Genomic DNA, 13,826 nt, shown 5'->3' on the forward strand with positions numbered 1-13,826 from the left:
GCTTCATTACACAACACACACACACTGATGCACACACACAAATGTTTCATGCTCACAGACCCATACAAAGACGTCCACATGCATGCTGGAACACACACTCACACCCGGAGGGGGCCATGGAGTCATTAATCTGGATGTAGAGGAATTCATACGCAGGATCTGAGCGGCTTGGCTCCTTTGAGGGAGGAGGCAGACAGAGAGCAGCCACCAGGGCAGACAAAACAATGTGCAGAATACATCAATTACAATCTGTCCTGATGTGTAGGATATTGTGTTTTGTTGAAAAGGATGCATAAGAAGTAAGCCAAGTAGCCCATTGTGATGATTTTGTGACTTTCTCATTCTTGGGTATCACAAGATTATCCTCAGTTGCCAGAATTTAAGTGGAGTCTGATGATGGATGAATGAAATGGATGGAAATGGAATGGCAAACAGTCTCCCCAGGATAGTCACCCTATATACTTACATTTTTATCCCTTAGTAGTTAGCAGGACCTATAGAATGATCCCTGGAGCATGTTTGTCTGTCTTTTGTTGGGAGATTAGGAAGGCACGCAGCATGGATTTGCCATCAGGGTTTTAGGTCCTATATAACAGAGCCACAGGACAAAACACTGGATGTCAGCAAGGCTTGGATACCATGTGTGAGATGGGCAGGAGGACCACAAAAAGAGCAAGAGTAATCCTATCATTAGCTTGATACTATAGTAGGCCTACATGCCACAGCAGAAGAATGTGTCCCTGCTGGGATATTATACACTGGGAAATAAATAGCAGTATTACCCATGTGAAGTACAAAGACCAAAAAGTATTACAATCTCTCTATAGACACACTACTGACTAACATAGACTTTCTTTTCTTATATTGGTCTGCAAACACATTGCAGAAGGGTACACATAATAATAATTTAGCAGTTTTTAATTGTTTCAATTTATGTTTCATATCCTACCGGATGGCCACTCTTTGTGTCCGCATGACCGACTGACTGGCTTTGGTTATTCAGCTTCTAATAAAGCTTCATTAATCTATTTGTGGCTGCAAGGGGGCAGAGGAACATTGCCAGTGCCTACTTAAACATCCAGCATATTCAGAGCAACATTATCAACACGTCTGAGTTTCAGAAGAGAAAACCATCTCTTATGGATCCACCTAGGACACTGAGAATAAGCACTTAAGTACACAACAATGCACATAGTCCCAGTTTTCACCAGGATATTTTTCTACAAACATAAATAAAACAATTCAATCAGAATAATTAAAACATAACATGCTATAATCACATCCAACTCTTAAATGGTGACTTTAATCAGCAGATATTAAACCAGAAAGAGGAAAGGCGCTAGTGCTGTTATCCTGGGAGAAGAATCTCCGGGAACTATCAGTGTGTAATGTTCGTTGCACCCGGACAAAATAAAATGACGCACCATGGATCCTAGTGTGGAAAGCGACGTGAAGGCCGTCAGGAGGAGTAAAGAGTATAAGAAAGTTCTTCGAAAACAGATAAAAGCCAGTCACACTTTACTGAAACATGAAGGCATCAGCACAGCATCGCAGCCGACCAAGGTGACGTTAAAAAGACGTTTATAAACAGGAAGTGGCAGCTGTCAGACAGCGGAGAGAGCTAGCTAACATGTGCCTTCTTCTTTTAACATGTACTTTCTTTGCAACTATTAGACGCAATAAAATACAATTTAAATTGACTTTCAGCTCATGTGAGTTTAATAAAGAAGGTACGCTAATAGCTGGCTAGCGTGCCTGTCTAATTTGCAGGTGTTGCTTTAATATTAGCTTGTATCTGATTTCAGTCATAAAAGTAAAACAGCAGCAGTTGAGGCTTTGGAGGGGACTTGTCATTCGCTAGCTCACAATTGGGATCCATTTCCCTTCCTGAAATGATTATATTGTGACAGAATGTGTCTCCTGACTCGAGTCTGAATTAGAAAATTAAGAAATCTATATATATATGAGAAATGAAATGGAACTTGCTGTAAAATTTGTGCATGTATCTTGGACTGCAGGGAGTCAGTATTAGGAAATAATAAAGGTCTAGTTACAGTAAGGTTTATGTTTAGTTGTCTTTTCAACTGTGAAAAGTAAAGGGCCAGAGTATGAAACTGACAAAACTATAAAACACGTTGACGAAGGTGTGTGTTAAGTGTTGGATGGCTGTAATGTGTGCCGTAGGATTTCAACCAGTCCACCTCTGTCTCCTCTGCAGAGTTTGGTGGTGGCTAACGGCGGCCTGGGGAACGGCGTTAGTCGGGAGGAGCTGTGTACAGCCCTGAAAGAGATGGGAGAGCTGGAGATGCTGATCATGCACCCTCACAAGCCCTATGCTTTTGTCACGTACAGGTACAGCTGCTGCATGGACAGTACTATACCTTTAAAACCTGTGGGTATTAAACCAAAAGACTTTGGTTTAATACCCACACCTGTGTTATTGTGAATGTGTTTCCAGATCTGAAGAGAGTGCTCGGAAAGCCCACATCCACCTCAATGGCCAAAAGCTGCAATGTGGAGAGAACAGTGTCACACTCTACCTCGGTTATGTCGACTCAGGTACTTGCCTTAAACATTGACACCCACGGACGCAAACATAAATTACTTCAAGAACTGCTATAGTCATTTGAAGCATTGTTTACCTTACAGTAAAGTTACAGTAAGTTGGATAACTAAAGACAGCCATTTTATTTGTTTGTGTGCTTTACGCTCTGGACATGATGTCTGATAAGAGACATATTTCTGCAGCCAGTGGTGTGATCCTTACTGTATGTGTGTGTATGCAGTGACCTGTGAGGAAGAGGCGTCCGTTTCTTTGCCAGAGGGATTAGTCTTGGTGGAGGATTTTGTGTCACTGGAGGAAGAGGCTCTGTTGCTTGCTGCCATTGACTGGTCGTCAACTAATGATGACGTCTCTGGTGAGGGGCTGCATAATGTGTTTTGTTAAGTTGCTTTGTTGTTGTAATGTTCACCCAGAAACTTGATCATAAAGCCTAAGTCTTAGTCTTCAACATCGAACCTATCATCAGTGTAAAGATTAGGTAGAGTAGAGCAGTGTTGATGGGAAAAGTAAAGTCCTTTTAAAATGTAGTAATCTTTCATATCGAGGCATTTACAAAACCTTTTTTGCTAACCTGAACTTAATTTTAATGCCTTTTAGCTCAGAAAGCTCTGAAGCATCGAAGAGTCAAACATTATGGCTTTGAATTTCGCTACGACAACAACAATGTGGATAAAGACAAGCCGTTAGCTGCAGGTAAGCTTGCTCTTTTTGTTTTTTAACCAAATATTTGTTTCTTACAATCAGGGTTTCGTGGGTCCTGTTTTCATAGGTTTGGCCTTTATTCCTATCACTTACAACAACATTTACTCACTGATTACAATGCTTAGATTTTGGGACGCTGCGTGCTTTGCTATATGGTGCTGTGCTGTCTTCAACAGTGTCCTTTTAGATGCTCCCAGTAGGAGTTGCCAAAATCACAACACTGTTATTGTCAAGCAGAGAATCATCTGTTAATATATGTTTTGGCTCTGCTGGGAGATTTAATTAGTTTATTTTTTTTACATAGAGAGTAAGATATCTAAAACTCAAGTAATGAATGGAGTGCCATGAGAATGGAAATTAGGAAGTAACAGAGGAGCTTGTGGGTGTGTTTATCCAGGTATTCCTCAGGAGTGTCTACCTGTTCTGGAGCGGTGTGTGAAGAACGAACACATCGACATCATGCCAGACCAGCTGACTGTCAACCAGTATGAGTCTGGACAGGGTGAGTTACTTCAGTCATGGTCATTATCTGTACCTTATCACGTACAGCCTTAGAAAAACGAGGGTAGTTAAACTGACCTCATGTGGAGAAAATGACAGCTACTCAAAACATAAAACGTGCAGTTTTATTAAAAGTTCAATTGTTTATACCCATGAATAAATCACAAAAATGTCAATGTTTTCACCAAGGAGGGGTTCAAGAATCAATATTTGGTGGGAAAACTGATTCTTGGCATGATTAGTAAATACTTAATCAATACCATATTAAGACTTGGAGAGAGCTGTGGGAACCACAGAAAGATAAAAAAAAAACCCAGATGTTTAATTAGTGTGGGGTAGTTTATTTATTTCAGAGGCTGCAGCTTCACTGTATGTGGAGATGTTAAGTATCGTGAAACTAAAAGTAGACTCGTGTGGTTTTCAAACCCAGTGACTAAGCTGTGATTGCAAAAACAAAATATAGGCACACACATTTTATTGATTTATACCACAAGGTGGCAGCAGACGCTTTCCAACATGCATCATTGAGATCTGATGAAAGTCCTTGGTTCCTGTCAGTTGTTTGTTAATAAATTTACAGTACTGGTAAACCTTTTAGGGCTGAAATAAAGATTTTGATGAAGCAATTTGTTATTAATGATGCTTGTTACACATATAGTCAAATATATTGTTAAATGTCAGAATCATTTGAGTTTCACGCATCACAAAAGGTTCAGTGGTGTCCATCAGAAACCCTCAACAGACAAGTTGAAACACAACACTTTTGTATTTTAAAGAAACTTGATGCATTTCCGACTGTTCTAACTATTTTGATTCTACGTGTGTGTTTCATAATGTTTTCAGGTATTCCTCCTCACGTGGACACTCACTCTGCCTTTGAGGACACCATCATGTCACTGAGCCTGGGGGCACAGGTAAGAAGAAGTCACTCCATCATTTTGTGATTCACAACATTTTCATAAACTCCAGCCACCATTCTGCGGACAATGCAACACTGACCGCAGACCTGTGGGCTGGTAATTCACCCAACCACACGATTCATCGATCAGCTTATGTAGCCAGTATCGACCAGTGGTACTCAGCGGTGCATTCATCAATAATTAACATGGAAGTTATGTGTTTAAAGGTAACAATTGTTGGTCTAAAGAAAACAGTTTTCACATTTTAGCATAAGATAGCGATGCAAAGTTATCCGACTCTTTGATCAATCAAATTAACCGTCTCTTCACTGACCAGTGTGATTCGTTGGTCTCAGGGGGGAACAACTGTAAACTCTCGCTCATAATCTCTTGCTCACTGTGACCTTGTATTAAAACATTATGTAGACACTGACTCTGATTTTTTTTAGAGGTGTCACGATCTCCCTGGTTTTATCAACAGAGGAGATGCAGATTGTCCTTGAAACAGTGGGTGTTGCTGTGTCCTTGACTATACCAAGTGTGACTAGATGGTGTGACCTGGTACCGGGATGCTGGTTTAGTCTCTACAGGGTGACTGCTGTGGATGAACACCTGTCTGTCTCTGCTAGTCTGAAGCACAGGGGGCTCTATTAGCAATCAGCTGTCATCTGTCACAGCATCTGTCACACGCGCACACTGACAGACTGTGTGTGTGTAGTGCAGCGTGTTCTTTGTCACAGCTCTTCAGTGGAGATTTTGAGTCACAAAAAATGTACAGTAGGCGTATTTTATTATATCAGGTGCTTGGGGAAAACGGCGGACACAATATCGTGAAGAAAGGTGTCTAGACGCTCCCAAAGAAAGAGCACGAATTGGACATTTCAACATTACGTCCTCATCAGGTAATACTCAACATGTGACTAAGAAGGTCCCAACAGAGACCTTCCATCAGTACCTCAACACAGAACATAGAGATATGAATTACATATCGTTCAATGGGGTGCAATTAAATATTTCAAACCCTAAAAGCAAGATTCTCTGAATATGGTGACGTGATGATTATAGAGAATATAATAAATAACATGTTTCAAAGACTATTTAAGAATATGAAACAAAAGGTTAACAATGAAATGCAAAAAAACAACCACTGGTACATGTGTAACCCAATGTACTCGAGATTTTGACTCTTATTTAGTGTGTTTTTTAATTGTTTTTTTGTTGATCTGTGGGGGTCACAAGTTAATCCTGCTAATCCTCTGTGATTCGATTCAGTTTTGATTCTTGCAGAAAAGACTCTCTCTTAACTTTCATTTTCACTTCAGTCATTAACGATTAAACACTTCATGCAAATTGGTTTGTCCGCAGTTACGTGTATGAAACAGTGTTGCACTTCAGAGGTTTTATTGTTTGTGTTTAGAGAGAGAGAAAATCAGATGGTGTCATTGATTGGCTAATACTCAGAGAGAGAGAGAGAGAGAGAACATGATCGGATCTTTGCCTGAAACTACAACTGTTTTTTTTTTTTTCCCTCTCTGGGTGACGTCCCTCAAAACTATAAAAGCAGCTGGTTTCATGTCACTATTACAGTAGTGTAACAACTGCTTTTGCTGCTTAAACCAGAATTTTGTTCAATAACAAATTCAGCACAGTCATAAAAGTCATACTGTAATTCTGCATGAATGATATCTATGAATACTCAACTTGATACATAACTACTGAATTATTGAAATGCCTTAGTTTTAGAATCAATACAGATCCAAAATATAACTTCACTATCTTACTTTGCTAAATAAAGACATGTTTTTTTGTAGGAAAAATCTTTAGTGTTTAATTAAACCCAAACAGCTGAACAACAACAGCTTAAATGGAATACAGAAGAAAATGATCAAAACTGAATGAAATCAGGAAGTATCCTACGGGAGAATTTAAGTAAACAAGACTGAGAATTCAATGAGGCATTCGGTGTTCTGATACTTGATATGATATGGACACAATTTGATCGGTATTCTCATACTCATTGTCAGCAGGCACATGTAGGGCTGCAACTAATGATTACTTACATTGTTGATTAATCTGCAGATCATTTTCTCAATGAATCGTTTAGTCTATACATTGTGAAAGATTTGTGAAAAATGCTCATCACAGAGCCCCAAGTGACGTCTTCAAATTGCTTCATTTGTCCAAAACCCAAAGACTCTTCATTAACTATCATAAATGACAAAGAAAAGCAGCCAATCCTCACATTTAAGAAGCTGGGACCAGCAAATGTTTGACATTTTTGCTTGAAAAACAATTAATGAATTATCAAAATTGTGGGCAATTGACTTTCTTTCAATCAGTTAATTGAGTAATCGTTGCAGCTCTGGTTACATGGCTATAGCAGCTACAGAATAACAAGTAGGGATGCACACATCCGATACACCGGATTGGTATCTGTGCCGATACTGACCTTATTAAGTGGAAATCTGGTATTCACAGTTTCTGTGTCAATTATAAAACGACTGAGTTTCTTTTTTATAGAGAAATGTAGGTCTAAATCTTGTTGTTTTTAATGCTCATGTGTTCATTATTACAGACGGTGATGGAGTTCCGTCACCCTGATGGCCGTCTGGTTGCCGTGGTGTTGCCAGGACGGAGCCTCCTGGTGATGAAGGGAGAGAGCAGATACCTCTGGACACATGGGTGAGCTGGATTGTGTTTGGTGAATCCGTCTCCCCTGCTAGGAGCCAGTTTATCTTGACATGAGCTTCAGGTCGATCTGCCGAGGAGTGACAGTTCTTTTCTTTCTCTGTTGTTGTTGTCGAGCACAGAAATACAGAATTTAATGACCTTCCTCTGGGCTTCATACTGTGTTTGGTACAATTCTCTGTCATTTTAATCCCTTCACACATGAAGATAAAACCAATGACAGGGTTTGGTCTCATCCACATCCTCTGGTGTTCACATAAAAGTACAACAACTGTACAGATTAGTTAGTCAACCACAAATACAACTCTCTCCTATCTTCTCTCAGGATTACTCCTCGGAAGTTTGACATGGTTCCAGCCTGCGACCCACAGTCTCCTGCTCATATGACGCCTGACCTCGGGACCCGCAGCAATCTCACTTTGAGCAAGAGGGGCACGCGCACTTCTTTCACCTTCCGCAAGATCAGACATGAACCCTGCCGCTGTGGTGAGAATCTTGCAAGTGCACAACAAACGCATGACCACCGTTCTACAACCAATTTTTTAAGGCAAATTCAGGGGCTGTGTATCACTGCCTGTAGAGCACACATGATATACAGTCTTGACTCCATTCATTGCCTGTTATATATCTGCAATTTACCAGCAATTATGTGTACGCGCTACCCCTTTGTCTCCTTCCTCCTCCAGCCTTCCCCTCTGCCTGCGACAGTCAGGGAGCTCCCTCAGCCTCTCCGCCGTCTCCCCCCTCGCTACCCTGTTGCCATGACGACGCAGCCCGTCTTGAGGAGGAGTATGTGCACCGGGTGTACGACGCCATCGCCTCCCACTTCAGCAGCACCCGCCACTCCCCATGGCCTCGCGTTTGCCACTTCCTGTCGTCGCTCCCACCCGGCAGCGTGCTGGCTGATGTGGGCTGTGGAAACGGGAAATACCTGGGCGTCAACACAGAAGTTATTGCAGTGAGTGTCATCATGTATTACCATAATGCCTGTAATTCTGTGATACTTTAGTGATCCCTGTGGGTAAATTTCCCTTTCCATTCCATTTTTATTGCTACTGATTATTATGACTGTAAAATGCCATTCAAGTCATTTATGTACAGAAACATGTCATAACGTCGAGGCCTGTTTCACATACACAGTCAGCATATCAGTTGCAGCAGAGACAACAAACGATGAGTCTTCCTCTGAGGTAGAACTCCTCTTCTGCTTCTTCATAGATACAAGATGAAAGGACCAGATGTCAGGGACCTTTTTTAGACCAGTTTGATGGAGCCTGACTCACCCAATGACCCAAACAACCGTACATCATAATGTTACTTGGACCATAAGACTTAAGAAATAGTTTAACATTTTGGGAAATACTTTTATTTGGTTGGAGTACGATGAGAAGATACCACTCTTATGTCTGTGTGTTAAGTACAGTGCTGACACCGGGACTTGTTATGCCTAGCTTAGCATAAAGACTGGAAACAAGGGGAAACAGCTAGTCTGGCTCTGGAGGAGGAAAAAATACACCTATTTGCACCTTTTTAAATCTCACCTTGATGTATTTTTTCTGTTTAATCCATACACAAATGTAAAAATGATATTTTATTGTGCTAGGGGGGAGTTACCTGCTGGAACTATTTAAACATGATACAGTAAATATGTACGGAAGCTGTGTTTGCTATTATTTTTTTAATGCTGTTATCTCAAGATAACAAAGCTCATATTCTCGTGGACTGATCTGAATGTTACCTCTATCATCTAAGGTCTGCATTAGACCTTGATTGAAGTACAGGCTGATGCGTTGATCGGCACTCCTTGATTTGACATTTTCAGCTTAAATCAGTTGCTACAGTTGTCAAGACGCCATCTGTGCATGCTGGCACAGCACTGCTGATTGCTGCTGATAAACATATATAGACTACTAAGAGGAAACAACCTTTTTGTTATGTTGTGATCACGGGTTGATTATCTCATTATCTCGAGATAACAAAGCTTGTTTTCTCTAGATAACAAAATAATCTGCACTCTTATAAATGTAAAATGGAAAGTAGTAGCTAAAAAGTAGCCGTCAGCACCCAGTTACAGTGATGCGTAAGTCAGACCTCTCTCTGCTCCAGAGTGAAGTGAGGGAGAAGACAAAGGTTTGCATCATTTCACTTTCCCTGGGCAAGAAGCTGCTGTTTACTTATTTACCTCCTTGTGCGAGTCTGGCCGGTCATGTGGGAAATGCTTTGGTACGACACATTGTTCTCTTGAAGGGAAATATCTCTAATCAGTTAGTAGCCTGTTTGTTTTCAAGTTGTCTCAAGTGTAAACATGATGTGTCATTTAAAATCAGCTAAATAAACCAAACTAATACACAAGAGATGATATGAATGGGGCTGAGGCATGTTGCTCTCACTTTTCTGCTGGTTGTCATTGTTTGCATTAGCTCAGTTTCCATGGCAATATCCTAAATTTTCTGTTTACGTATGCACACTGGGATATTCACATTTGGGATTTGGAGGTGCATGTAAGCAGCTTATCCTGACTCAGACCGTAACCGTGATAAATCATTACCGAGAACACTGCGATCATGTAGGTCACACAGCAACTTCCTGAGTTGAATCTGCTGCTTTTCTCTCTCCAGTTTGTTTCATTTCCATCTGTACTTTTCTTTTTGTCTTCTCTGTATTTCCCCTCCTCTCTTCTCTTACTCTCTCTCCCGATGGAGATTAACACTGTTAACCTTCTCAGTTCTAATTGAAATGAAAAGGCTTGACCTTTCTCTGTTTGCATGTCAGTAACAGATTGAGTGTGTGTGTGTGCAGTATTTCTCACCATCTCTTTTCACCTTCGTCTCTTTCGGGAAGAGGTCATGTGAAGCTTGATTGAATTGCTCCCTGAGACAAAATGTGTTAAAAATGATCATTGCTGTCATCCAATCATCTCCCTCCTTTCTTCTCTTCCTTTTACATTTCTTCCCAGCTACCATACTGTCCTCCACATGCTGCTGGGGTTTTTTTTTTTTTAATTCTCTTTACTTTTGTGTGTGTGTGTGTGTGTTTTGTCTGTTTTCAGGTTGGTTGTGACCGTAGCAGTGCTCTTGTCCAAATCTGTGCAGAGAGGGGTTTCCAGGCGTTCGTATCAGATGCTCTCAGTGTCCCCCTGCGGACTGCCTCCTGTGATGCCTGTATCTCCATAGCTGTCATACACCACTTTTCCACACAGGTACGCAATCCACACGCACGCACATGCACACTGGTAACACCTTCGTTTCTATAAAAAACAATATAGCAGCTTTTCCCATTTAGCATATCACTAAATTGTTTATTAGTCACTTTGCCTCATTAGTCCCTTTTTAGACAGTGGGAATCTTTTTAGGATCTTTAGGATTCAGGAACTTTACCTCAGTTTCAACTACAGGAAGCTTTCTCAAATTTTGACTCTGGGGCATAGATCCAAATTTGGGACAAATCCCGAAGCCCCCAAACAAAAATGCTCAGCAGTTCCTTGCTTTAAAAAAGGGACGTCTTTTGTTTCTGGTCTTTAATTTTTTCTGGGTTAAAATTCCTTTCCACCTCTGCAAGCTGTTTTCCAACATTGATTTAAACATAACAGTTGTAAAACTGTTTCTTATTTCATTAGTTTCATGAGTTCACAGGGTTACTTATGAGTATGTGATAGAAATTATCAAATAAATAGTTTGTGTGTGTTGTAGGAGCGTCGGCTGGCAGCAGTGAGGGAGCTGGCAAGACTTTTGAAGCCTGGAGGTCGAGTGCTCATCTACGTTTGGGCTTTTGAACAAGAGTACAACAAGCAGAGGTCCAAGTACCTCAAAGACCAGAACAAAGAGCACCCTGAGAACCACAGCCCCACTAAAAGCACTCCAGAAGACATCCAGGAACCGAGTATCCATACCAGCAGACATTTAGAAGACAACCTACAAGATGTTTGCAAAGAGACCGATGGCAAACTTAGTGTGCACACCAACCGCACAGCCTTCAACACCCAGGACCTTTTGGTTCCCTGGCATCTGAAAGAGGGGAGAAGACGAGGCGAGGAAGAGTCAGGAGAGGGTGGGAAGAAGGATAAAAGGAAAGAGAAGCCCACAAAGACTTTGGCCTCTGACCCAAGTCCAGGTTTTGACTCAAATGCGTCTTCTGGATCAGGTCTTGACACCAGTGATGCCACACGCAGCCCAGACTTTAAACCCAGTCCAAATGGTGACACTACTCAGACCTCTACTTCTACTCTAAAGTCGGCGTCTGAGAGCAGCCCAGCGCCCGTTTTTCACCGGTATTACCACGTGTTCCAGCAGGGGGAGCTGGAGCAGCTGTGTGGTTGGGTGGCTGGAGTCAAAGTGCAGAGCAGCTACCACGACCAGGGAAACTGGTGTGTTATATTAGAGAAGCAAGATGAACTGACACACTCATAGTTTATAATCATTTAATTACAAATAGAGACTAGATTAAAGGATTCCTTTATTGGTTTAAATGCAGAAGAGAAAAGTGAAAATAAATGTATAAAGATTTTACAAAATGCCTGCCTTTGTTTCTCACTCATTTCTTGACAATGGATCAAGGTGGCGTATCACAGGGTAAAAATGTATGTAACTTAACTATATAAAGGTGTGTTGATTGGGAAAACACAGAGTCCTGAAACGGTTTGACAGTTATGTGGCTTGAACAGTCCTGCTGCAGTAAAATCATGCCATTTTTGCTGAAAATAAATGCAACTAACTGAAACAAACGTGAAGGTAGTTTGAGGAGGATGTTGGTTATAAGCATACTCTGGCTGGTTCTGTATAATGGTCCAAACAAGGCTCTGTAACATTCTCCAGAGTGCATAGACTTTACGGTACATCACGAACAGTAATCTTGATCTCAGTACTTCTTCCCGTCTTTGACCTCAGTGTCTTACTCTGAATTCACTGAGCTGTAACTAAGCTGTGAACAGTGTGTGTGCCCGACCTTTTCAAGTTAAAGGGCCAAGAGGTAACATGGCGTTTCAGGCTGTGGGGGGTTTGTTCACATTTAAGATGCAGAATGTATTTTTTTTCCCCCCGCTTTTTAAAAATGTGTATGACAGGTAGCACTTCATGGTGATAGATAGATTATTGCCTATGTATTTGTACATTGATTAATAAAGCTAATGTGCAGTACTTCATGACAGGTTTTACATCACCCTCCTTCTTGAAAACACGTTTCCTCTTTTGGAGCACCTGAAGCTACACCCCCAGTACTAACAATGGGCCAGTTTTGCAGCACAAAAGGTTTTTTTCACTCCGTCCTGGAAACTGTTGAATGTATGGCTTTGAGAAGATTATTTAAACATTGAATTCAAATTAAATTACTGATTTTACATCCAATTAATATTGGAGCTACAACAATAATCCTTCTTCATGTGCTTTACGATTCTGGTGAGTCCATTGAATCAGTGCTGGAACTGACATAATGTTTAGCAAGCTCAGCCTCTCTAAACCAAACAGCTGCTAATCTAAGTGCAATTTTATTATAGATTCACTTGAAAATGTAACGTTAAATTAGAATGAAATTTAATCAAAATAACCGTTTTTGTGTTGTTGCTCGTTGGTTTTAGTGTGTTTAGTCTGATCAATCAATACTGTATTTCAATATAGATTTGGTGTAATGTGGGAACACTAAAATATGACTTCATCTCTCTTTTTTGCAGTCTCACACGTGTTCACACTACATCCTGTTTACAAGTTTTACCAGACTGCTGTAAAGACGATGACTTGTAGGATAATGGAGTATTGATTAATGTGTTATTTGTTTTGGAGGTTGGTAAGTGGTCAGTGGCTCTTGGTAAATTACCCCTGTGGCTCCTCAATCCTCAGTGACCCACACAGACAAACACATTGTGGTGCTGAGGCGAGAGCATATTTGGTGGTGTTTATTGACAGTGGTTTATTGATAAAGGTGAAGCAGCCTGCTCTGTGTGTGTGAGAGTGATCCTGTGTAGTTTCATGCACAATAATGTGTGTTTGTGTGTAATAGAGTTATTGTGCATGTAATGTTGTTATTGAATCTGCCAGCAGAGTCTGTCGCTTGACATTTGGAGTGATAATTAAAAATTAAAGGTGTGCCTCCTCCAGGTATAGCCTATTGATTCGAGAGGCTACAAGACATTTAAAATATTCAGCTCACAGGAGTCAAGAGACATTTATACTGAAATAATATGTAACAATTCCTTCCCTGATGGATTTGTGATGTGTGCAGCGTTGAAAAGGGAATATTTCCAGGGAGGGATGTAATTGCATAAAACAAGTGCGACCAAAAGTATGTCGGTACCCATGTCCTTATACTTTTGTTTATGTGCTTTTGTTCTGGGGCTGTTTCTAATGAATTGTTCCAGGTAAGGGAAATCTTAATGCTTATCCTTTCCTGTTTCAACATGACAATACCTGCATGCACACAAAACAAACTTGACTGTCCGACACAAAACACTGACCTTAACCCCGTCCAACACCTGTGGTGTGAAC

At 40.8% G+C, this 13,826-nt stretch overlaps 1 protein-coding gene across 4 annotated transcripts; it reads left to right on the forward strand.

Annotated features, from left to right (window-relative positions):
* The first annotated feature begins 1,416 nt into the window (after window positions 1–1,416).
* alkbh8 (alkB homolog 8, tRNA methyltransferase) lies at window positions 1,417–11,914 on the forward strand. Of its 4 annotated transcripts, none has more exons than XM_070906277.1 (13): window positions 1,426–1,563; window positions 2,219–2,352; window positions 2,459–2,559; window positions 2,787–2,918; window positions 3,161–3,256; window positions 3,663–3,767; window positions 4,610–4,680; window positions 7,241–7,347; window positions 7,679–7,839; window positions 8,040–8,311; window positions 10,403–10,552; window positions 11,043–11,457; window positions 11,605–11,914. In XM_070906277.1, exons 1-13 carry the CDS (start codon window positions 1,426–1,428, stop codon window positions 11,757–11,759), a joined length of 2,037 nt encoding a protein of 678 aa, XP_070762378.1. In that variant the 3' UTR covers window positions 11,760–11,914. The 4 variants fall into 4 exon arrangements, with proteins under 4 accessions (XP_070762380.1, XP_070762378.1, XP_070762377.1 ...); XM_070906276.1 differs by having other exon boundaries at window positions 11,043–11,400; window positions 11,494–11,914; XM_070906279.1 differs by having other exon boundaries at window positions 1,417–1,563; window positions 11,043–11,914.
* The last annotated feature ends 1,912 nt before the right edge of the window (window positions 11,915–13,826 follow it).

Source organism: Enoplosus armatus, chromosome 5 (assembly GCF_043641665.1).
Source record: "Enoplosus armatus isolate fEnoArm2 chromosome 5, fEnoArm2.hap1, whole genome shotgun sequence".
Lineage (NCBI taxonomy): Eukaryota > Metazoa > Chordata > Actinopteri > Centrarchiformes > Enoplosidae > Enoplosus > Enoplosus armatus.